The sequence below is a fragment of the Phodopus roborovskii genome, unplaced genomic scaffold, assembly GCF_943737965.1.
Source record: "Phodopus roborovskii unplaced genomic scaffold, PHOROB, whole genome shotgun sequence".
NCBI classification, from domain to species: domain Eukaryota; kingdom Metazoa; phylum Chordata; class Mammalia; order Rodentia; family Cricetidae; genus Phodopus; species Phodopus roborovskii.
Genome location: NW_026126546.1, coordinates 6570198 through 6595197, shown reverse-complemented (window position 1 = coordinate 6595197; position 25000 = coordinate 6570198). Strand labels below are relative to the sequence as shown.

The 25000-nt window shown below is 50.6% G+C and overlaps 2 protein-coding genes across 2 annotated transcripts in view; one reads left to right on the top strand and one right to left on the bottom strand.

Moving 5' to 3' along the window:
* The window catches only part of Sorcs2 (sortilin related VPS10 domain containing receptor 2), a 355042-nt gene that overhangs the window by 179151 nt on the left and 150891 nt on the right, over window positions 1–25000 (bottom strand). The window lies entirely within an intron of this gene.
* On the top strand, window positions 6551–8306 carry Psapl1 (prosaposin like 1). The gene has a single exon (XM_051200382.1). The coding sequence runs from the start codon at window positions 6590–6592 to the stop codon at window positions 8162–8164; it is 1575 nt and encodes a 524-aa protein (XP_051056339.1). The 5' UTR covers window positions 6551–6589; the 3' UTR covers window positions 8165–8306.

Sequence of the window (25000 nt, the reverse complement as noted above, 5' to 3'; positions counted from 1 at the left end):
TACCTGAGTTATTCTCCACTGGAGCTCTAATCATGACTGGGAATAAAGAAGAAAGCCAGCTGTTGATGGGTCCAAAGATGGAGTGCCTGGCTACAGGTTCAGTCAACATCTGCAGAAGTCCCTGAGAGCCTGGAGGGACAGCTCTGCCTCTGGCCTTGGAACTGGGAGGATGGACATTCTTTTCTTAGCCAGACCATACTTGACTTCAGGTTGTGGTAACCAGTCGGGCAGGCGCAGGAACTCCTGTACCCTCCGCTTCTGCTCCTGGCCCGGCAATCCCTGAGGGAGCTAGGGGTACAAGGCTTTGACTGGTAGGCTCCAGACTCTGCCCTGTGGTTGGGGAGCTGGCAGGGAGGGAAGGAGGGAGGGAGGGAGTGGTGCAAAGAATCCAGGCCTCACATCGGGCCTCTTGGCCTGGACCTCTTAGAAGCTGCAGCAAGACTCCAAAAGCAATGAGGCCTGCCCTCCACTGGCCTCCACTGTAACCTAGCCAGACCCCACTGGCTATCCCAGCTTGCTCCTCACCTTCTCTCCCTCAGGAGTCAAGGGGCCTCTGGGGGTGGTTGCTCCTCACCTTCTCTCCCTCTGGGGGTGGGTAAGGACCCTATACGCCGGCCGTCTTTGAGTTGGTAGGCAGTTAGTGGGGCTCTGTGGATACACAGGTCCAGCTCTGCCTATGAGACCTCAACTGACCTGCTCACTAGAGGCTCTCACAGGCCAGAATCCCTCTGTGCTCTGTCCCTCGCTCACTCAACCCCACCCAGGTTCCTTGTCCTCCCGCATCCCTCCCCACCCCACCCCACAGGCTTGCTCATGGATCCCCAGAGGAATCAGATCATGGTCTTAGCCATGATTCCTACCTGGTGCTGTCCTCCCACAGAACCCCTCCACCACAGAGACACTAAAGAATCTCGCCTGCCCGTGACTCCTCTGAGTCAGAGCAACAGCTTAATGGTCAGCCAGCCCACCTGTCCCCTGCTTGCTGCTTCATGGGACAGCTCATCCCCATCCCGGCCAAATGGCCCATGCCTTTACTGTGCCACTGATGCGGCCTCCTGAAGGTTTACTCTAGGGAAACCCCATTCTACCACTGACCCCACGTGGCTTCCTGCCATGTCCACACTTCCACCCTGCCTAGGAGGGAAGATAGGTCCTTTTGTGTCTGCTCATCAGCGCTCTGCATCCAGGGGTATTGTCCATGCTTCCTCCATCCCTCTCCAGCTCCCACTCCCGCTCCAGCTCACAGGTATCTGGGAATTTGTGTGAAATTCGTGTCCGGGGAAATCCCACCTTCTGGTCCACGTGTGACTAGACAGCGAAGGGCAGTCCTGGGAAGGGGACAGGGAGACCCAGGAAGTGAGGAGAGGAGGAGAGCAGAGTGGGTGACTGGGGTGGAGGAGTGGAGGGCAATATGGCCAGGGACCCACATTCCAGAAGAAGATAGACTGTGGCATCATCATCCCAGAGCAGAGTGGGAATAGCAAGTGAGCAAGCGGCACAGCTCCTTTTCCTTCTTACTCTCCGCATGGAGGCCAATAGCAATGACACCACAAAGGTCAGGGGTTGGACAGAGCACAGGGAGCACAGTGTGAGAGTTGGAGCATCTTGCCACATATGTAGTCACACCCAGCTTAGCATCCTAGGATGCCCTTTACTCATCAAGTGACAAGAAAGTTCCAACCATTCCACAGCAATCCTTCCACAAGGGCGAGGCAGCCGAGCCTCCTCTGCCTCCTCTGCCTCCTCTGGCCTAGCTTTCAGGTCAGGGATTCATCACAGTGTGGCCCCCAGCCACATGTCTACATGCCCGCTGCCACCAGACCAGACCAGTTTTTACTTGTGAATACAAAATAAATGCTGTTGTGGGAGCTTTGGGAGCAAGTAGTATTTCTAAAAATCCTCAACAACCGCAAGCGCCCGTTAAACTGCAGGGTGAGGTGGGTGGGGGGAGCGGTTGAGTGTTTGTTCATCATTTCTGAAGGGCTGAAATCAAAGTCACAAAGAGTAACAGGCACCAGTGGTGCCGGGTGGGGGCACCAGGTGCAGCCACTTCAGAACAGCTCAGGAAAGTTGATGCTCAATAGAGAGGAGCCTTGGCACACAACCCATAGAAACTTGCATTGCCCTCGTCATCCCACCAAGAATGTTCAGAGTGCCAGGGAACCAGAAATCCCATACCAGAAGTCAGAAACGACAGCTCAGGGTGGATACACAGACTACTGTAGGAACACATTGTTGGCATGACCTTACAAGGGAATTAACTTCAGACAGCTGCGAAGACAGCGCCGACAGGTCTTATAATGTGATGGGAAGAACATAGTGGTAAGCTTGAGCACACGATCATAGCCATGGAAATGACTCTGTGGTAGGAAACAATGAGGAGAGCTGAACAACTGGAAAGGGGCATAAGCAAGGGCTGTAAATCCTGGTTGGGGCGTGATTTAAAGAAGCACATGTGCCAGTTGACACTTACTGACCTGCCCACTTAAGATGTATGTACTTTGCTGTGTATAAATTCCTCTTCAGCAGAATAAACTCCACTGTCAATAGTTGTAGAATTCCAGTTAGCAAATTTTTCTTTACACAATGGAATGGGATTGTGCTTCTGAAACGAATTTTTAAAATGCACTTGGGGGTTCAGCAATGAGAGTGAGCAGATACATTAAGGATAATAAGAGCTAGGCTTCTCACTGCTTGGCAAGGGAGGTTCAAACATTGAAAAGAGGGCACCTGGATCGTGCTCTGCTGCACAGAAGTGTGCATATGAGCAAATGGGCTCACAAAAATGGGTGCATGTGGATGGATGGATGGATGGATGGATGGATGGATGGATGGATGGGTAGGTAGGTGGGTGAACACTTGAGTGGTTAAATGGATGGATGGGTTGATACATGAATAGATGGGTGGGTGGATAAGATGGATGAATGGATTGATTGATAGATGATGGGATGGATGGATGGAAGGATGGATAGATTGATAGACAATGGGATGGATTATGGAAGAATGGATGGATAAATAGGGAGGAGAGTAGGTGGGTGGACATATGAATAGTTAAGTGGGTGAATGGGTTGATACATGATGTATGGATAGATGGATGGGTGGGTGGGTGGGTGGGTGGATAAATATGTCACATACACTATGTGCACAGAGGTGAATAGTACTTTCTTAACGTGTGTCTATGGTTCCGTAAGCACACACCCTTCCACGTTCCTCTCACTAATAAGTGGAGGAGTATCTCTTTGTGTTAATGAGGGTCTGGAAATGACAGTGGCACATCAGGCTCAACTAGCTTCAGATATGGCTTCTAAATACTTCTTGGAGGCAAAGATTAATTTGGGCTGGCTGAGGAAAGAACAAACTGAACCCGGGATGATATAATAGCTGGATATGAGGGGCTCAAAGAATGATGAGGACAAATGGGAGAGACAAAAGGCAACTCCATGTGTTCCAGTCAAAACTAGAGCCATTTGGGCATCAAGAGCAACCAACAATGGCAGTGGATTAAGACTCACGAATGATAGTTCACAATCACAATAAACCAGGCCTAAGAACAGTAAAATAAAATCAAAAGCTATGAGTCTTTCTTTTAAGGAAAAAAGAAAACGAAAGCAGAAGGGGATAGATGGAGAAAGGAGAAAGCTTTTCTTGTACAGAGAAACATGTGTTCCAAGTGCCTCTAGGTCTGATGCCCTGAGAGGACTCAGGGCAGTGCAGAAGGATGCCACTGCAGGACCCAGCTGGAACGATCGATCATGAAGCATCACCAATAAGGGGCCTAGGCAATAATACCAGTCTATGACGCAGAGTGATAGAAGATAAGGCCAGGCTACCAGAACTCCCGGCAGACGTGAGCAAAGTAATGTGTGCAATGAGTGTATCATGTGACTGGGGTAGAGCTAGGCCTGGGAGATAAGCTCTCAGAACAGGGCACCTCTGGCACCTGGAAAGCTAGGACTTGGGTGTTGGGTGGATAACACTGGGTCAACACAGCAGCTCTTGGTTTCGATAAATGCGCTGTGGTTATTGGAGAGAATGCCCTCATTCTTAGGAATGACACACGGAAGAAATGGGCAAAGGAACACAATGCCTTCACCTACACCCTCCCACAGCAGTTGTGACACACTGCACGTAAATATTTATGCATATGGACAGACAGATATGTGGATGGTAGATGATAGATGGGATGGATGGATGGATGGACAGGTGGATAAAAAGACATACAGAAAATTGGATGGGCAGATGGGTAGATAACTGGATGGACAGGCACATAGTTGGATTGATGGTTGGGTGGGTGGGTAGGTGGATGGATGGATGGATGGATGGATGGATGGATGGATGGATGGAAGGATGGATAGGCGGATGGATGGTAAATGGGTAGGTAGCTGGATTAATATGAGTGGACAAGTAGATGGACAAGCAGGTAGAAAATTGGATAGATGGGTGTATGGACAAGTGGACAGATAAATGAATGGACAAATGAATAGATAGACATATGGATGGATGAATGAATGGATGGACAGCAGATGTATATATGCATATATGTATGTATGTTTAGGTGGATGGATGGAAAATGGGTGTGTGGGTGGATAGCAGATAAGTAGATAGATACCTGGGTAGACAAATGGATAGATGGACAGATGGATAAATGAATAGGCAGGTAGATAGATGGTTGGTTTTGCAGATGGATGGTTGGATGGATAAGAAGAAAACAGATGTAGAGAGAATAAATGATATCAGTATACCTGGGAAGGTACTGGATTTCTGAATTCTTTCTCCACCTGCCTTGTAAGTTAGAAACAGTATCAAAATGAATTACAACAGAGGCCCTAAACCTGGAGTATTTCCTGAGTGGTTCCATGGCCCACATTTGTATTTACCTGGTGAGGTGATATGAGCTAGTATCCCTGGCAGCTTCTGGACAGTGCTGCCCACCAGCAAGCTGGTAGTACTGAGGCTTTCAGCCATCCCTCACCCATGACTCTGGGAAAAGTCAGTGGTCCAGGGAGAATCCACAGAGGGGCTGGAGACTGATGCTCCCAGATAGGACCCAGAGGTCCCATGTCCTATCCATCTCTTGATGTTGGCACCATCCCCTGGTGATTCCTAAGCTGGGTCCTGAGGGATCAGCTGGTCACCAGTAGCATAGAGCCTGCCTACATGTTGTGAGCCTCCCTAACAGTCCCTGAGCATGTAGAGGGCCATAGGAACCATGATACACAAATGCCGGTGGAGAGGACCAAGCCAGTACACAGTCTGAACCCCTGACTGCAGGGTCTGGATGGACTCTTGGGAGTTGGTGTCAAAACTGAGTCAAATGGCAGGTCGCACATTTGGCAAACAGAGTTGATTGTAGGGTTGAAAAAATGCCTGAGCCCCAAAACCAAAGTGAGTGGGTGTTCCATAAACAGCAACCAGGTAAGGTGCTGGAGGGTGAGTCAGCTGGGCCAGCCCAGTCACATCTAGATAAGAGCACCTTGTCTGCAACCCCACCTCTGGGTAGCTCACCCAGCTGGCTCCGGTGGCCCAGCAGCTAAGAGAACCTAGCTTCACCACTTCACCAAGCCTGTTGTTCCCTCCCCTGGTCCAAAGCAAGCAGAGTCTTTGGCAGTTATTTCAGGGGCTCAGCAAACCTCATTCCATATTCTTTCTGCAGTCCAGCCTCCTAGAAGGAGGGCAACAGGAGGCACCATCTGCATTCTTTGCAAAGCTGTTGCAAAGGCAGCTGGGATGCCTGCCCCACATAACTGGGAAGCGAATTCCTCTGGGTACTCAAAGCCCCAGGATCTGAGCCACAGATACCCATGTGTGGGACTCACACTACTAAGGCATGTAGGGCTTCCGTAGAGCCCTCGGGGTCCCTGATCTGCTCACTCCTGTGGGAGTGGTGAGCTGCATGTCAATCATAACAGGTGAGTCTGGCTCCAGAATCCTCCATAGAATCAACAGGATGGGACTCTGGCCACCTGTGTGTTTGCCTGGAGCCAATGCTCTTGCCTAATACCTATTTCCAAAATTACAGAAGATAACAAATGACCTAACAGCGAAACAAAAACCCTTTTGTGTATGTGAGCCTCAGCAAACATCATGCGCTCAAGCGCTTCTGCTAGGGGCCAGCCCACACTCGGCCCACCATAGACGTATCCAGAATGAAAGGCTGTGCATGCCAGCAGTCTTCACACAGGCATTGTGGGGTCAACAGTCCACTCAGGCCCTGCACAGTGGGCCCCGGGGAAAAGAGCTTCTTGGGGCAGGCACATGGCCATGAGGCCCAGTCAGACAAAAGTCCCTCTAGGATTCACTCTTCAATTCCAGCCCTATTTCTGTTCCACAGAACAGAAACTTCATTCTCAAAGAAGCAAGACTTTGAAAATAGTGATTATCCAGGGGAAGAGAGGTAGATGTTTCCTGAAGATGGAAAGGTCAAGAGGCAAAAGCCAGAGAGGATGGTGCCAGCGCTCAGGCAGGTGGGGTGCTGACTCAGGCTGGGGAGGAGCAGGAGGCGGGGCCCCTTGCTGAGCAGGCCAGGCAGGAGAGCTAGTTTTATAGGGACAGCAGAGCAGGGGTAGGAGCCAGTGGAACCAAGAGCATTATGCTGGGTACTCTGATTCTCTTATTTGGTCTCCTGGGGGCCGCCAAGGCCAGCCCCATCTCGGGCCCCCAGGAGTGTGCCAAGGGCTCTGAGGTATGGTGTCAGGACCTGCAGGCAGCTGCGAGGTGTCAGGCTGTGAGGTACTGCCAGAGCGCTGTGTGGAGCAAGCCCATAGTCAGGTCCCTGCCCTGTAGTGTGTGCCAGGACGTGGCAGCCGCCGCCGGTAATGGGATGAACCCAGATGCTACAGAGGCTGACATTTTGGCATCGGTAACGAAGACCTGTGAGTGGCTTCCGAGCCCGGAATCTTCAGCTAAGTGCAAGTGGATGGTGGACAACCACAGCCCAGCTGTCCTGGGCATGCTCAGCAGAACCACAGGCACTGGCCCGGCTCCGGTATGTACCGCGCTCACCCTCTGTGAGCCACTACAGAGGCACCTACCCACTGCCACCTCAGAGAGACCACTGACTCAGGAGGACGCAACTGAAATGACGTCTCCATTCTTGTCTAACGGGGCCCTCAGCTTCCACCCATCGCAGATGCCTTCGGGTGTCGTATGCCAAGATTGTATCCAGCTGATCTCCCGGCTCCAGGGTGCTCTAGAGTCTAACTTGACCTTGGCAGAGGTAACTGTCCAGGATCAGTGTGAATCCCTGGGGTCTGGCCTGGCTGCCCTCTGCAAGAACTACATCCGCCAGCAATTTGTCCCTGCTAAGCAGATGCTGCAGATTCTCCCCTCACAGGAGGTCTGTAGAAAAGGGGGCTTCTGTGAGGAGTGGAGAGAGCCTGTGCACCGGCTGGCTCAAGTGGCCGCTGTGGATGGAGTCCCCTCTCTGGAGCTGGAGCTGCCGAGGAAGAATGAGATTCAGATGCAGTTGGGCCTGACCTGTGATGTGTGCTTGAATGTGATCCAGGAGGTGGACAAATGGCTCACGGCCAACAGCACAGAAGCCCTCATCACCCACGCCCTAGAGCGAGTGTGTTCCATAATGCCCGAATCTCTGGTCCAGCAGTGCATCACCCTGGTGGAGACCTACAGCCCCAACCTGGTACAGCTTGTGTCCAGAATCACCCCAGAGAAAGTGTGTGAGACCATCAGACTGTGTAACAGCAGAAGGCAGGCCAGGTCCATCTCCAAGGCTGAAGCAACCACACCGTCCCTGCTGGTGGATGAAGAAAACTATGGCAGCTTCTGCCAGGGGTGCAAAAGGATACTGGGCGTATCTTCCCAGAATCTGGACCGCAAGAGCACCAAGCGGGACATCCTGAACGCCTTCAAAGGAGGCTGCCGAATCCTGCCACTGCCCTACGTGCTGCAATGCCACCGCTTCGTAGCAGAGTATGAACCTGTGCTCATAGAGAGCCTTCGGTTCATGATGGACCCCAACGACCTGTGCAAGAAGATGGGGGCCTGCCACAGCCCTAGAGTCCCACTTCTAGGCACGGATCAGTGTGTCATGGGCCCCAGCTTTTGGTGCAAGAGCCCAGAGGCCGCTGAGATGTGCGATGCACTGGAGCACTGCCAACGCCTTGTGTGGAAAAAGCCAGCTTCTGAAGTCAAAGAGCAGCCATGACTGTGGCCACCAGAACCCAAAGCCTGCTAGGGCTGATCCCACCTGCAGGCTTCTGCCTCCCAAGGGGACCCTATGAGGTGGGTGCCATCCCACCCCCACGTCACAGACGAAAAGCCGAGGCTCTGGGGAGGGAGTTGGGGCTGAGCAGGGCTGACATGCAAAGCCATGCTCTCCCAAGGCTGGACAGCTTCACCTCTCCATCTCTGCCCTTATCACTCTGACCCCTGCCCCAGGAAGCTGCCCTCTCCTGCTGATGGCCTGGAGAAAGCTGTCAGCAACCTCCCAGGCAGGGTGAACGCCCAGCTGTGAGCCAAAGCAGTTGCTGAGGGGAGGGTAGAGGGGACTGTCACTAATCAGGCCAGTGACTTATCAATAGCTTGGGGTGGGGGTTGGGTGTTCTCGGGTGTTCTCAGACTGGTTCCCAATGGAGCACTTGGAACATGGGCAACTCTGGACTTCTCTGGGGGAGAGGTCTGGATTATTGGCCACCATCTCTGAGGGGCATTTAGACTTCATTTCAATCTGTCCTCTTGCTCGGACTCCAGACACCCTGGTGCTTAGTAGCCTGGGGTGTGCTTAAAATTAGAACAGCCCCGATGGGTGAGCTTTGGGGAAGGCCTGAGAGGTGTGGAATGGCTGTGACATAGCCCTCAGTAAGAGCCCCACCCTAGTGAGCAGGACCTTTGTCCACAGAGCCTCAGTTTTTCAACCTGTAGATTGGGAGAATCATGCCTGCCTCATAGGGATGTTGAGACAATTCTAGATGTCCTTAAGCTCCTTCCCTTAGAAACTAGAACCCATTGACCTGCCAGGATTAGCAAAACCTATCTTGGGAATTGATAGAGCCTCTGGGGAGTCTGGCAAAGCAAGCGTTACATAAACCAAAAGCTTTCTCCAAATAATGTTTGCTGTTCTTATTTCTATGGAAGAATGTGGTCCCCCGGGCAGCAAAATCCCCTCCTCATAGCCTCCCATGGGTGTTTGTCCAGTGGGAAGCTTCCCTTAGGCCACCCACTGCCTGCCTCTTCAGTGTCTCATGAGTCCCTCACAGACAGCCCGTGGGTGTGAAGTCACCAAGACCTCAAGCCCAGAACCACACTTGTGTATAGCTGATGCCCAAACATCTGTGATGTGCACATGAGTTCCTGTGCAGAGGTCACCATTGCCTGGGTGGGGATAAGACTAGCTTGGTCTGGCTGCCCGGTAATGTGAGTAGGTTCTCTCCTGAGGGCCACACCTGGGTTCTTAGGCAACTGTTCTGAGCTGGGCCATCATCCAGGATCATGCACATCACTAGCCAGAAGTTTAGAATCCTGTGTGCTGGCACTCTTGGCTGGATAGGCCTGGGCCTCACTGATTGGGGGAGTAGGAGACAGTGAACAAACTGCCTACTGGGTAGCGCATGCACAGATGTAGCCTTGTGGATGAAGCTAAACGTCAGACCCCAAAGCAGCTTGAGGATGCCATAGTCACCATTCAAAGCTCATTCATGTCCCCAAGAACTCTGGGCCAGAGCAGAGTGGAGGTCCCTCCTCTGTCCCAGCAGTGATCCTGAGGGACACTGCTAACAGCTAGTTTTATATGACATCTCATGGCTTTCTTGAGCTGATATTTCCATAGAGACATCACCAGTCACACAGGCCTGGTCTGCCAGAGGCCAGGAGTTGGTAAGTGTCATCTCCTCTTTGTTTCTGAGCCCATATCACTTCCTCCAATCCAGAGCTGCAGTTGGTAACAGGCTGGGTGGGGCCTCTCCTTATCCCTTCCTTTGTCTCTCACACAACCACCAGGCCTGGAGCCAGCTGCTTCCTCAGACCACTAATGAAATGTGTCCCCATATGCCCATGGTCCGCACACCTGGCAGGAACCCCACAGGCTCACGGCCAACTGTGGCTGGCAGGGCACAGGCTTCCTATGCCCAGTCACAGGGACTCTCTTGACTCTTTATTACTCCTTCACCTCATAGTTGATGGCAGAGGGACAAGAGAAAGAGGTGACAGAAACAGCTTTCATCAAACCCACAAATTCACCTAGTGGCCAGGAATGGTAGCTCAGGACAGCCTTGTAGGCTGCTTGCTTCAGAAGGGACCTCACGAAAAGAAAAGCAGCTGTCCTCACCACACCTAAAAGTGGTGCAGACCCTTTCTGTGATGGTGGGAAGCAAGATATTAAGGGTACAGTGACTGGAGGTTGGGACCACAGTGCCCTGGGTAAAATGGGAGCAGGGGCTTTGGTAGGCTGTCCAGGTAGACAGATGTCAGACATGTCTACCACACAGGCCATGGGTATCCATCAAGTGCCACCACCAAGCAAAGATCTATACAGATAGGAACTCTGTCAGGGACCATGGCCTCCAAACTCCTTGTAGGATCAGGGTTTGGCAACTGGCTCATTTGCTAAAAAACATTCTTCAAAATGGCGGGACAGTAGCAAAAGTAGATGTGATGGAGATGGGTTCCCCCATGCCACAAGCCAGCCCAAGAGGGATGTCCTTGTGAGAACACTGAACCACTGTTGATCCTTCCAATGCCCTCCAGTGGGGCTGGACTCTCAGGGTTTCCTGTGTGTTTATGCTGAAGGCTCCATAAAGCAAGTCTGAAATCCTCTGCTGGCCAGAGCAAACATGCCTATGGGTTGGCCTGGGCACCCTCCACCCACTATAAAGGGAGGCCTAGGCACCCACATGCAGCTGGCAAGCCTTGCTGCTGCCCATGAGGCCTCCACCGAACTGGGAGGGACTAGACACACTTGGGCTTCTGACCTGGGAAGGTGACACACAAACCATTTATTGAGGACAGCAGGAATAGTTTTGGAAGACAAGGGAAAGTCACACTGCATTTAAACCAGTTTCTCGGGCTGGCAATCCCTAGGCCACAAGGGGAGAAAGTCATGAGAAGGGCAGGAAGAGAGAGTGACCTTTTTTTATAGGCAGGATCCTTTGGGACCTGGATCCAGTGATCCCTTCTCAGAAAAGTCACTTAGGACACTGCCCAAGACCACCCAGGCCAGCCCTAAGGGACTCTGGAGACTGTGGTCATTTCATGGTGATCTGTGGTCAGGGATTTGAGGAACACAGCAAAGCCTGAAAACCTGCTGACTGACAGGTTGGCAGAATGCAGTGCCGGCATCTGAAGGGATGAAGCAAGCCCAGGGAGTGGCCCACGCCGCCCTGGAATCCGGAGACCACGCCTGAACCAGTGCATCCAGGTTCCATGGTTGCCTGAGTTGGGCCTAGGGGTGGCAGAAGGTCTTTGAAGATCAGAGATCTATTCTGCACACATGGACAGCACACATGCCAGCATCCCCTGTGAGCTTCTACAGAGACCTCACAGCCATGATTCTCTCAAACTCAGATTACAGTACTGGTCTCAACACATACCAGCGGGGTGACCCACCACAGGGAAATGGGAGCCACTCACTGTGACAGTATGGCAGAAGCACTTACAGGATCTTGAATGCAGACTGCCTCTCCTGGTGCCTGTGTATGACACATGCCCCTTGCCCTGCTGACTTCTGCTGAGACTCCCCTAGAGAAAGTCATGCTAATACAGAGGTTCTGTGTGAGCTGCTGCAGGTGCCCATGCTGGGCCTGCCACCAGGAGTGGTGTAATCAACACCGTGGGAGACTTAAAGCAAGCCACTCAATATTCCCTCGTGGCCCCTTCTTCCCTCGGCACAGAGGACTGTGTACAGTCCACAGCCCTGAGATCAGGTGGCATCCAGGAAGGGCAGACAAAGGTATGAAGTCAACAGTGGTCAGAGGACACTTCTGAGTCAATGGACTCCCAGGCTCAGGGGAGTGAGTCAGAGATGGAGCCCCATAAGCCTTCCTGACAGGGGAAACCCCTCTTCTTGGGGCTTTCTTCGGGGGGCATGGAACCAGAGACTCAGAGCTAACAGCATTCTAAAGCCAGGCACTCAGAAACCACAGACGCGCCACTTCCCAGCTCAGCCCCTCAGTGTCCAGCAGCAGCTGCTCACGAATGGCTCAGGACCATAGCAGGGTTAGGGAGGGTAACAAGCCAGGAGGCCAGAGCTCGTGGGGAAAGCTGGAAAGGTTCCATTTAGTCTATGGGACCCACCACGCCCTGTCAGACTACCACCCACAGATCTAGAAGAGCCTATGAAATTTCAGAACTCCTAAACAGCAGAGAGCTACTGTGGTCCTGTGGTTGTGGGGAGGATGAAGGCAGCACCTCTAACCCAATCTGCACTCAGGGGCAGGGCGTGACAGCTTGAGGCTGACCATGGCAAGGGAACTGAGTTGACACTGGCCAATGCTACACACTGCAGGCGGGAGATTCCAACTTGTCCAGGCCCCCACTGTTCCCAAGGGCCTGAGGCACGAAGAGCCACCGAAAGTGCCATACCTTGAAGGAACCATAGGATTCCCAGGCTTCCTGAGCGTTGCCCCAAGCCGGGTGCTCAGTGTGGGTGAGGGCTGGGCTATCCACACAAAACAGGTCTTAGATTGAAGGAAGTATCCCATTGCCCTGCTTTCCGCCAGGGTGTGGAGGGGAGGGGGGCGAGGAGGTGGGGCTTTCTATGCACCTGGGAAGACTGGCACTGGCACTGGGTCAGCAGTCCTCAAAGCACAGGGGGTGGGGATGGGGACAATGGGGCCTGGGGAGGGGAGGGTTATTGTTCCCTCAAGCCTGCCACTTAGCATGCAAGGCAGATGAGCCACATGCGGAGAAATAATGCCAACGATGGCATTTGAAAAGGAAAATGACATTAAAATAATGTCAAAATAATACAAAATCTTAAGCATTGTATGTAAATCCCAGGAGACTACAAGAAACTCAGTACAGAAAAAAAAAAAAAAAAAAAAAACAGCACGGGTGACAGCATCTCAGGAGTTGCTGTCAGGCTGAGGTGAGAGAGCTCGGAACAGAGATGAGGGGGGAGGGGCAGGGAAGAGGAGTAGCTAGAGTGAGAGGGACCTGCCTTTGGAGGACTAACTGGGGGCAGGAGGTTCAGGGTCCTAAGGGGTGTGTCCAAGGGCCACATGGACCTTTGAGTCAGGGGTCAGCTCCAAGCTGGGCGGGATGAAGGGCTTTCTTGTTATTTGGAATTTGGCCTTGGGGCAAGATGGGAGCGTGAGGACCTTGCTATGGCTGGCTAGGGCAGGTGTCCAGGTGGGGGTTGCCGGGGCTGGACAGGAAGGTCCAAGCTCCAGAACAGAAAGCCTCTGGCACAGGCTGATGACTGAGATGCAGGACAAATGGGACTCAGCATATCACAAAGTGATCCAACCCCAGCTGTGACACGTGAGAATCTGCAGAAAAGCGGCTAGCACTGTGCCCCAGTGAAGATGGGATTTCTGAGCACCAACAGATAAAGACTTCCACGGGTCCCAAAGCCAGTCCACAGGGTACCCTGCTTTGCACGTGGTGAGGAAGTCAAAGAGGAGACAAAGGACCGGAAGGATAGGACATAGCAGTTGTCTCCACAGAGGTGATGGGAATGCGGTAACAGGAAATGGTGGCAGAGGTTCTGGATCACTTGGGGGCTAGGACTATGGCTGTCACATGTTACCCCCAGCACCCAGTGAAGAGCAATCCTGTCACTTTGGAGGTATACATTGCCATATAGAGAGATCTACAAGAGTTGGAAACCTGGTCCCTCTGTCCCATCGCTAAGGAACAGGTGTTTCTCAAAGAATGATAAAATGATGTCAGAATCATCTGAAGCCAGGCACTGGCCTATGCATTCTACACCCATTAAGTGGAACCCAAACAAAGGCCATACATTCATCCACATTCCATACACATGCGTGCAGAGCAACTAGCAGCTCTCCCAAGGCCATATTATTACTACAGTCAGGACTTGAACTAGATCTTCAATCTGAGAGCCTGGGCTCTGGCTGCCTGGAAGAAATGGAGGAGCTGTGGGTGGACTCCCTGGAACAAAGACCCTGCTTTCCAGAGGCCTCCAGCCAGCAGTTCCACTGGGGACCTAAGCAGAATCTTAAATCAAATGCAGCATGGATGAGGAAGGCACTGAGCAGTGGAGCCTGCATGTGTAAGAGAACCAGGAACAGGGCCAGAGAAGACTCCTCCACAGAGGGAGACAATGCCAAACAGAAGTGATGGCGGCCATCTGCTGGTACAACATTGCAAAGCTCAGGTAGCCCCCTGCTGTCATCAGAATGGTGGGCACAGAGACAGCAAGTGGCTCAGTGCCAAGCCTGTGAGCTACTTAAGCTCCATGTGCCATCACACATACCACACAGGCTTGGCAGGTGGCGAGTTCTGAATTCCAACACCCTCCCTGGGGTGCCATTGCTGTGAGTTTAGCTGGTGAGGGGTTCTAAGCTGCAAGCAATGGCTTTGGCTGAGCTAGGAGAAGGAATGAGGTTGGGTCTAGAGAAGACCAGAGCCACTGTCCCAGTCACTCTTGAACACTTATGACCCATGACACCTGCCTCTGGTTGGGCAAGGGAGAAACTTCTCAAATTTCTCCAGGTCCTCCAGATACCCATTGACCTGCTTCATCAACAAAACCAGAGCCTGAGGCACTTTTTCTAAGTTGGTCATAGGTATTGGGTCTGCTCAGCCAGGCCTGGTGCATCAGAGGTCATAGGACCCTGAAGAGAAGGGGACTGTTGTTGCGGCCCTGTGAAGATGGGAATGGTGGGCACCAAAGAAGAAATTTCCCAGTGCTTTACAGTCAGTCCATAGACCAACTACTTTGCACATGGGTCTGCTTACCCAAATGTGCACAGGGCTACTATGGCCCCGGAATGGTGAGGATCACAGTAAGTCCATCCCCTTGTGCACACTGCTCTATGTGTTTGACCTTCCCTTGCATTAGAGCAGACATATGACCAAGGCTGAGGCAAAAGGGCAGGGCCTTCCATGAACTGTCCTTCTTGTATTCTGAACTCCTCTGCCTGAGGCAGGCAGAGACTAGATGCCCAGGCCTAGTCGGGAGTACAAAGTGTGTAGAGCCACAATATGGAAGGAACCTGGGTCCTTGTCATGCTTAGAGGAGAGCTATCAGACAACACTAGCTGGCAACTCCTCTAGTGGTCTCCACATGAACAAAACACAACACCATTGGCTAAGCCTCTGGGTTGCTGGTTTACAGTTTCCTGGACTAGATGCAGCATGCCACCTCTGAGTCTAGCTTCTATTCTGCCCACATCTACCCTTCCCTCCTATCTTTGTCAGGCACCTAGGACAGTGAAGGCAGCCTTTGACTGGAGAAGAGCTTACTACTCTCAGTTCTAGCAAGACTTTTCTCAGTAGATTTTGTGGAGAGCAGTTGAGATGGAGTACTACCCTAGGAGAAGTCAGCCCGTGCACTCAAAGAACAGGCCCTTCAAGAAATTCACACACACACACACCCCAGGGAGACCACATTAGAGTCTGAGAGAGCAGTGGCCTAAGCTCCAATAGAAACTGAGACAGGCAAGACCCAGCCATCCCTGGTCTAGACTCAATAGGGGGCTCCCTACTGTGGGTCTCAGAGGCCACCCAAGTCTTAGCACCTCTGCTCTCTATCAATGCTCAGAGTTGGACCTTCAATGTCCATAGCCAGATGGTCTTCATAAGGAAACCCTGCTTAGTAGAAAAACCAGCCCGGATTGAGTCCTAGCTCCTTTCTCTGCCATTCAGGCCTTTCTGCACTATCCCTGGGCCCTCAGGGAAGTCTAGAAACAACTTTTCACTGCTGTACACCTTTTGTTCTTAACACCCCAGCACTGCTGGCAAAAATGGCTCCAGTTAGTTCCCTCCTGGTGTGAAATCCATCTGCAATAGTCTCCATGGGTAAGCAAACCTTACCCTGAATTCGGGCTTTTCTTCTCTGTGAGTTACTTTAACTATAAAACATACAGAAGTGATGCTGTGCAAGTTCTGAACCTGCATCCTTCCACCCTCCTGATCCCTGGTCCAGGTCTGTGCGTGAGCCCAGGCTAACCTGATGGAGGACAAGGGTCACCTCTCTCATCCCGTGCAGCAGCAGCAAGCTCAGTGCTGTAGGCAGCAGGCTGCTGACACAGCCAAGGCATGATGGCTAACATCCATTTTCAACTCAACAGGATCCAGAATCACCAAGAGACACAATTCCGCACATGTCTGTAAGGCAATTTCCAGGAAGATTTAACTAAAAGGGGAGACCCACCTTGAATATGGGCAACACCATTCTATGAACTGGGGTTCTGGACATAGTAACAGGAGAAAAGGAGCTGAACATTAGCATGCCTCTCTTCCTACCCCTCTCTCTGCTTCCTAACTGGATGCAATGTGACCACCTGTTACAAATTTTCACCATGAGGGACTGTATCCTCAAGCTATGATACAGGCCCTTCCGTAGGTTGCTTTTGTCACAGCATTAAGAAAAGTCACTAATGAAGGTTCTCGGGCTCAGAAGCCACTGTCCTCAAGCAGGGTTTGCAGAACCGTGAATATGACTGCGCCTCATCCTGCCAAGCCTTGCTTTAGCTAGGAGATAGCAGCCACACCAGGAGGGAGGTAGAGCCTGCACTTACCTTCATGTCTAAAGGGATCTTCAGTTTCTAGGTCCCCCAGTAACACTAACAGCAACCTTAACAAACCTGCCACATGCTCAGACACATCGAAACCCCAGCACCCCGAACCCCAACATGCAAGAGACAATATCCACTCTCAGACACTTATCCTAAGCAGACTCCAGGATGCAGGGCAATGCGTGCAGGGAAGGTGCCACAGCTCTTCACATTTCAAACTTCACCTTAGTAAAAACTGAAAATGACTCAAGACGTCTAAAACTGAGAGCTGGGTCACATAAATAATACCTTCTTTGGATCAGGGTGTATTATACGGCCATTAAAAATAGCGGCTGTGAAAACAGTCGGCACATAAGAGAATGTTTAATACATAATTCCTTTGGGATTCAACATTTATAAAACATGTATATATTTGCATCTTTAAAAGCCTGGAGAGAATATTCATCTCAGATATTAATAGTTTTAATCTCATGGGGTGGAACTAACACAGGGATTGCTTTTACACCTCATCTTTTTTATAGTTTTCAGAAGTTTTGTGATGATTATGAATTATATTTAGCAGGAATTTTTTTTTTTGATGGAGAATTTTCTAGAGAGAAATCTGTCAACACCCAGCCCAAAGACCTCCTAAATGATCATAGCTTCATCCAGTGTCCTGTGTAAAGGAGCAGAGAGGCCTGGGTGCTGCTGAAAGCCAGAGGGACACCTTGTGGGTGTTGTTCAGCTCAGTAAGACTCTGGACTCACTTCTGCTCTGAGATTCTCAGAGAGCAGAGAACACAGGAAGACCAGGTACAGAGGACCATCCTGGGAGATGTGGAGGAGGTGCCTGACCACTCAGAGTGAGATAAGAGACTGGGAAGGGCTTCTGGGGAAGAAACAGAGGCTGCAGGTAGACCCCCAACTGAGGGGGCAGGCAATGACGACTCCAGAGGGGAACGTCTCGATGTCTAAGGAGGTTCAGGCTCAACTCAGGTCTGAGAGTCAGTCCACCAAGACCTCTCCACCAGTACTGTCTTCTCTTCTCAAAGGAGCATTCAAGATAGTCATTGTCTAAGAGGATGTGGGGTTCAAATGCCTGGAACAATTGCCATCTCAGTAGATGAGAAACCAGGGTCCCTGCAAATAACTAGGAAGGCAAACACTGCCTGCGGAGCATGCTTTTGATCTGCAGGACAGCTTCTCCTGGGAGCTCTTTCAGTACATGGGATGGCCACAGCACAGCACCACTCTAGGGTGGCCATCCCAGTCCACCAGAGCTAGGTCAAATATTGGGATTCTGGAGGGTGATGGATGAAAGACAGGCAGCCTGAAGGCCAGGATGAAGTCAGTGAAAAAAAGCATCATCAGGTCAGGTCCTGCTAAGAGGCTGTACTACAGGTCTGGCCAGAAGAGGACAGCACAATGCTGTCATTACCCTCCAGAGCCAGTACTGCCCCCAGCATTCCTCTGTGATGTAGTTTGAGCTAACTGAAGAATAGATGGCTGCATAGACTTGACAGAAGATTGCAGGAGAGCCATAAGGGAGGACGAGGAGGAACTGGGCTGGGCACTATACAGGCAGGGCTAACCTGGGGAAGAAGACCATCTTCTTCCAGGAAGCCTTTCATAATGGCCATCTTCTCCAGTAGAGTGCCATGTCTAGAGCTTCCATGCTTGCCTAAGTCCTCGATGGGGTCTGTATCATGTTGTCTTGTGTGGTTTCTTCATCTACAGACTCTACACTTGGAGTCTTGGGTGCCACTTATGGTTTACTCTAACTGAAAGTCTAAATGGATAAATGATGAATGGATGAGTGGGTGGCAGGGTGGATGATAGATGGATTCATGGATAGATGGACAGTTGTTTGCATGTATATATGATGAATGAAAATGAACAGATTAATGCTGGGATGGGTGGATAGATGGAGGATGCAGGATGAATGGAATGGATGGTGGGTAGATGGATGCTGAATGGATTGGTAGATACTGGATAATGAATGAATATGTGGGTAGACAGATGAAATATATATGTATAGGTAAATAGGTGGCTGGCTGGATGATAAATGGAAGATGTTGAATAGATTAGATTAATGATGTGTGGGTAAGTGGATAGATGATGGAGGATGAAAGATGAATGGATGATGAATGGAGTGGATGATGGTTGGATGGATGGTAGATGGACTGGTAGATATTAGATGATGAATGGATAAGTGGGTAGATGGAAAGGTGGAGTAAGCATATATAAGTAGATGGATGGTTGGATGGGTGATGAATGGACAATGATAGATTAACGATGGGTAGATGGGTGGCAAATTAATGACTGATGTGTGAAATGGATGATGGTAATGGGTAGATGATGATGGAGGGATAGATGGATATTTGATGATAAAGGGTAGGTGAATGGATAGAGTAGATGGATGACGAATGAGTGAATGGACGGGAGAGTGGACAAGAAAGTTAATAATGAATTGATACTGTCTTAGCTATTTCCTTGTTGCTGTGATAAAATACCCTTACAAATGCAACTTAATGGAAAAAGGGCATATTTGGGGTTACAGTTCCAGAGGGAGTCCAGAATGATGGGGAAGACATTGCAGTAGGCAGGGAAGGAATGGTGGCAGAAGCAGGAGGCCACTTGGTCACACTGAATTCACACACAGGAAGCAGAGAATTAACAGGAAATGCAAGCCAGTGAGGGAAATTTGACATTCAAACCACAGTAGATGGATGGTTGAGTGAGTGGATCGTTAGATGGATGAATGGAGAATGGTGGGTGAACCAATAGTTTGGTAGAAAGATGCATGAATGATACATGGATGGATGGATGGATGGATGGATGGATGGATGGGGAGCTGTGTGGAAGAATAAGTGAGGAAATGGATGGATGAATGGATATAAAGGGGTAGAGGGATGATAGAGGGGAGATTAATGGAATGATAAGAGGGATGGAGAACCAATGTTAGAGGCAGAGCATAGATAGAAGAAAGAGAAGGAGGGAGGGAGGGAGGCAGAATGGGAGGGAAGGAGTGAAGTAGGAAGGGAGGGAAGGAGGTTAGGTAAATGGATGGATGGATAAGAGGCTATGGGGGACAGGTAACACAGAAAGATATCCTTAAAGTTTCATACATTCTCACCGCCCAAATCTCATCCCTGGTTGGTCAGCCCCTCACAGCACAACTCAGTCTGGATGCCAACTCGGTTCCCTAAGTACTGGGATTATAGGTGTGTGTATTGACTAGACTCAAAAGCTTCCAAGTCAAGGTCTGTCTTGAGATCCCTACCTGCCCCTGAGGCTTGTTTAACTCAGCTCTCTGTATGCACAGGGGCTGATGAGAAGCCACATTCTGGAGCCACTAGGGACAGAAGGGATCTCTGAACCCTAGAAAATTCATAAATGTTATAAATAACTGTTTCAGAGGCCATCTTTGTGTCAATGGCCATCTTTGGGGTAGAAGCCATCTATGTAATGGCTGTGGGATAGAGGTCTGGATTGAACCACTGGGATCCTTGGACAGGAAGCCCCTGAGATCACCAGGAGAGACAGGGACTCAGCAAAGGTCAAAACCAACTTCTGTGTGCATGTACACAGCACGCCAAAGCCTGGCACACAGGATGCTGAGACACCTAACACCAGCCCGACAGTGTAAGACTGGTGCCCTCCAGATGCCACCAAGGGTACAGCAGGCTGCCCTTCAGTGCTCCTCCCTGGGACCTGAGGTTGCACTCTCTCAGCCTTCCCTGCCAACAAGGACCCATCAGCATTCCTGGCATCACTAAGAAATAGCAAAGGAGTCCATTTGTCTGTGGGCAGGTCAAATACCCTGTCTCTAGCTCTGTCCACCTTTCCATTGGGACCAACAAGCCAGACTGTACACTGCATGGCTTCTGTCTCCACAGAGACTCACTCTTCTTAATAGGGAAGAGTGTTGGGAGCATTTGGTCCAACCATTGAGCTTCAAAGCTCTGATCCCTCCCACTGGGCACAGACTATGAAAATATACATTGCGTGTCGCTCAGGGGCAGCATTGCGCTGTGTATGTCAGGCCTGGGTTCAGACTTTGAAAACAAGGTGTGAGGGAGATATTATGGAAAGATAGACTCAAATCTGGCTTTAAACGTAATGATATACCAATGAAGTGATGTTCCAGGGAAATAGACATGGTCTGAAGAACCTGAACCCTGGATCTCGTGGGACACGAAAGCAAGTGACAGAACAGATTTCCACAACGTGTTCTGCGGATCCCATCCCAGGAATCAATCAACAGAACAAAGACACAATATAACAAAACTTGATTATTTACATTTAAATTTTTTAAATTAAACAAATCAACGACAAAACATTTTAGTGAAGTGAATTAAAAGTGAAAGATGTGAAATGAAGGAAGATGGAAAGTTGCCTGAGACCTTTGCTTGGGGATGCAGGACGTGTGCAGAGAGATGCTGAACATTCCTCCTTCCCCCTGTGTGTGCTTGCCAATGTTCGCAGCAGGGTCTTCTGCCACTGTGACACTTGGTCCCATGCCCCTCTCTCACTGCTGCAAGTGACCCTATGACCTGCTCTGGCCCAGGAAATTCCAGCAGGTATCGGTGAGCAAAATCCTGGGACATGCTCTGGTGGCCGCCTTGCTCCTGGAACTTCAGTGTCACTTACATGGCAAATGTATCGCAGTGGTCCCTCGCCATGCCCTGCCTGAAGCAACTAACACGCAGCCGGCCCAGGGTTGTAAAAATGACGCCTAAGTTAGGACTGGCACACTGCTTAGAGACACACCACCCACAGGCTCACTATCAGAAGACTGGCACGCTGAAACCTAACCAATGACAAGACAAACATTCTTAGGAGAGACTGTCTTTGTAGGTATTGGAAAGACCAAAGGCTCCAGGGCTAGCGATGAGGGACAGGCCACATTTAGAGGAGATGCATCTTGACATTTGGGGGCCTGGAGATGGCTTGGACCCCTCTCATGAAGAGAACAGGGCTAGAAAAGAGTTAAGCAACTTGGCAGAAGCAGAGGGTACAGCAGTGCTCTGTAGCTAAGTCACAGAGAGAGGCTTTTCTGTGACCGCAGGAAGGTACCTGCTACCTTAGGACACTGAGTCACAGCCCTGTAGACCCTGAGTACAAACAAGTGAAGTCTGATGACATTAAAGTATAGAGGAGCTAGCCACCCCACTGACACGCTGGAAGGTGAAGAGAGCAGAAACCCGGCCGGCCCTGCACCCTGCCTAGAGAGGCAGCTGGAACTCACTATGGCTCCCAGGCTTGCTGGGGCCCTGACTGGAATAGCAAACACCCTAGACATCAAAATCACCATCCCATGATGGAGAATGCACACATCAGAGAGGATCCATGTGCAACATGGGGAAATTACCAGAATAAAGTTGAGAATATAAATCAAATGCCCAAAGCAAAAGAATGCCATTCATATCAATTTTTAAAACAAGCTCAGCGGTTAGGCATTTGATTATAGAGAGACACACGCATTGTCTTGAACCGATATAAATTGTGATTTATGTGTTGTTGCGTGTGGTGAATTTTTTGCTTTATAGGTGACCTATAAAGCAAACTGGAATGGCCCACCCCAAGCTCAAGATGGAGATAACGTCCAGGTGGACAGCGGCGAGGAGAAAGGGATGCAGCAGAAGGGCAAAGGGTTGGCTTCATTAGGATTGTTTTCTTTAAGTGCGAGCTCTCATGTAGAGAGGAAACGATTGGCAGCTAGGTACTGGCAGAGCTGGTGAGACTCCGCTATGATGAAAATGACACCCTAATTCCACTACCTACCTGTGGCAGTGTGCCTGCTCCCCATCCCCTGACATAGGACATCAGACCAAGTACAGCAGAGGTAGGCAGGGGAGAAATGATGGAGCATCTAAATGTGCCCTAGCCCACTTCTGCCATCGGTCCCCAGGCTGGTGTTTTACTTTTCTCCATATGTCAAAGATTCCATAATTAAAGAGAAGCCGGGAGAAAGGGGATGCTCTCCACCCCCAACAAAAAGGACAGATTCCAACCAAGTCATCTGGAGCGGAAACCTGGATCATTTCACTCCCAAGCTGCAGAGGCTGCTCCTGGCTGCCCCTTTGACAGGCACCAAGGTCAAATGCACCTCTGGGATGCCACAGAGGTGGCTCTAGTACATAGTCCTTTGGGTCGTGGAAACGTGCCGCTAATTCAAGCTCACCTTGACCCAACAGCCACCCTCAGTGTAGATCCTGGAGGCTGTAATCCAGGATGGAGGGCAGGACTGGGAAGGTAGACCATGGTCAGCTTTCTCCTGGCTCAGAATGTGCCCTACCTCCTTTCCCTGCTTGACTACATTGGAGACAACTCAGTGCTCTTGGCTTCTCCTATAGTGACCTCATAGTCATAAAGAATCTCCAGGGTCCCGGCAGTGGTTTCTTAAAGCCAAACTGTCACTCATCCAGTCATCCCTTATCTGTCTGCTCATCCATCTATCCACTCACCAGCCTACATACACAGCTGTCATTTAATCTAGCTGGCCACACACACACACACACACACACACACACACACACCCCTACATGCTATCTATCTATCTATCTATCTATCTATCTATCTATCACCTCCCATTCATTAGTTCACCCATCTGTCCACCCATCCACCCATGCATTCAGGCCAGTGCTCGGTTATGGCATCCCGAGATCAACCATATGGACTTGACAGATCTCCATGCTCAACTGACTTGGATTCTAGTAATGGCAGAGGTAATATGAGCAAGAACACAAAAACATCAATGAGAGATGTTACAAAGAACAACCACCCTTGGGGCAGGGGTTCTGTACATTGAGTAGGGCAGGGCAGCTTCTTAGGGGGAAACTGTGAGCTGAACTGAACGAGGACAGAGTCAGAACTGAGGGGCAATGCTAAGTGCATGCCAGACAGCAGGCAGCACACACAGACAGACACCTAGGTGGACAAGAATCCAGCTTGACCATATTCTACCAGAGGGCTGTTCAGCATTGTGGCCTCCTGGATGCGCCAGAACCACCAGGCATGGTCAGGCAGCATTAGTATTTCCTAGAGCTTGTAAGAATGCTGCCAAAGATGCCGCCTCAGAGCCTGACATCCTTCTGCATTTCCCTTAGGTCCCGAGTCCTGGACAGAGAAACCAGGCACATTCACTGGAGTAAACAGCACCCCCAGGTGGTCGATACTGGTTCTTGAAGGGCCTGAAGGGTGTGTGTTCCACACGTAAAGAATGCACTTGCGGGGTGCTAAGAACACACTAGCGGGGTGCTCCATTGAAACCACGGGTGTGTGGGAGGCCATTAGGAAAGCAAGCTTTAAAAGGCTGGGAACAATGATGATGGGAAGGCTGAACACACAGCCCCAGGAACAGTACTGTTCAGGCCTCCTGAGGGGCTGCTCTTCAGTGCATTTCAGGGGACAGATTTGTCCAATGGGTTGGTTCAGCTTTAACACTCAGAACCCAGAGTCCTGGGACCCACTCAGTTCCAGGAACCACTCACCACACTGACTGCTGTGCCTTGCCTAAGGATGGGGTGGGGTCCTGAAGCATTGGACAGCACTCTCCCAGAGGACAGGGCGGGCAACAGTCACAGAGCATGTTGCTGTTAAATTCTCTTTCCTTTTGCTTCTCTTGACACCATGGTTTGAACCTTTGACCTCCAGGACTATGGTAGCCCATGGCTGTTGTTTTAAGTGCCCCAGGGTGGCCAACTGTTCCAGTGGTGGCACAGTAGCCAATGTGCCCGGAGTTTGAAGGATGGGCGACTCCGGCTTGAGTGAGGGGGCCTTAGCCAGACCTGTGAGCCCAGAGGAGGAAGAGACATGTGACTTCAATTTCCTGGCACCTGCCAACATGTCCTACGGTGAGAATGTCTCTCCCAACCCATTGTACTGTTTAAGGACCCAAGATGGGCAGAGGATACAGACAGAGGGCGCTGATGATGGGTCAAGGAAGCCATGAGGGAGATGCAGCTGACGTGAGGCCCATTAAACACAGAACAATTAAAAATGCATTCAGCTTCGATTTCCCAGAGCCCTTTCCAGAACGTAAATACCAGACCTGCCATTAAAAATGTATTTATTGTGATTACACGGGAGAATTCTTGGGAGGCTCAGTGTGCATTCAATAAATGTGTCTTTAATAACCCCATTTAATATGTGTTCCCCAGGCATTGGCACCTGAACCATCTATTCCACGGGCCTCAAATGCAGACAGCAGGTAGGCAGCACCCAGTCAAGAGCCAGCGGGCATGCTATGGGCCCATCAGTGTTCCTTGCTCTGTCCCATTGTGGGAGCAGATAAGAGCAGATGACGACACTCCAATGAGAAGATGTGACCAGAATAGCATGGAAACCACCAGGAATCAA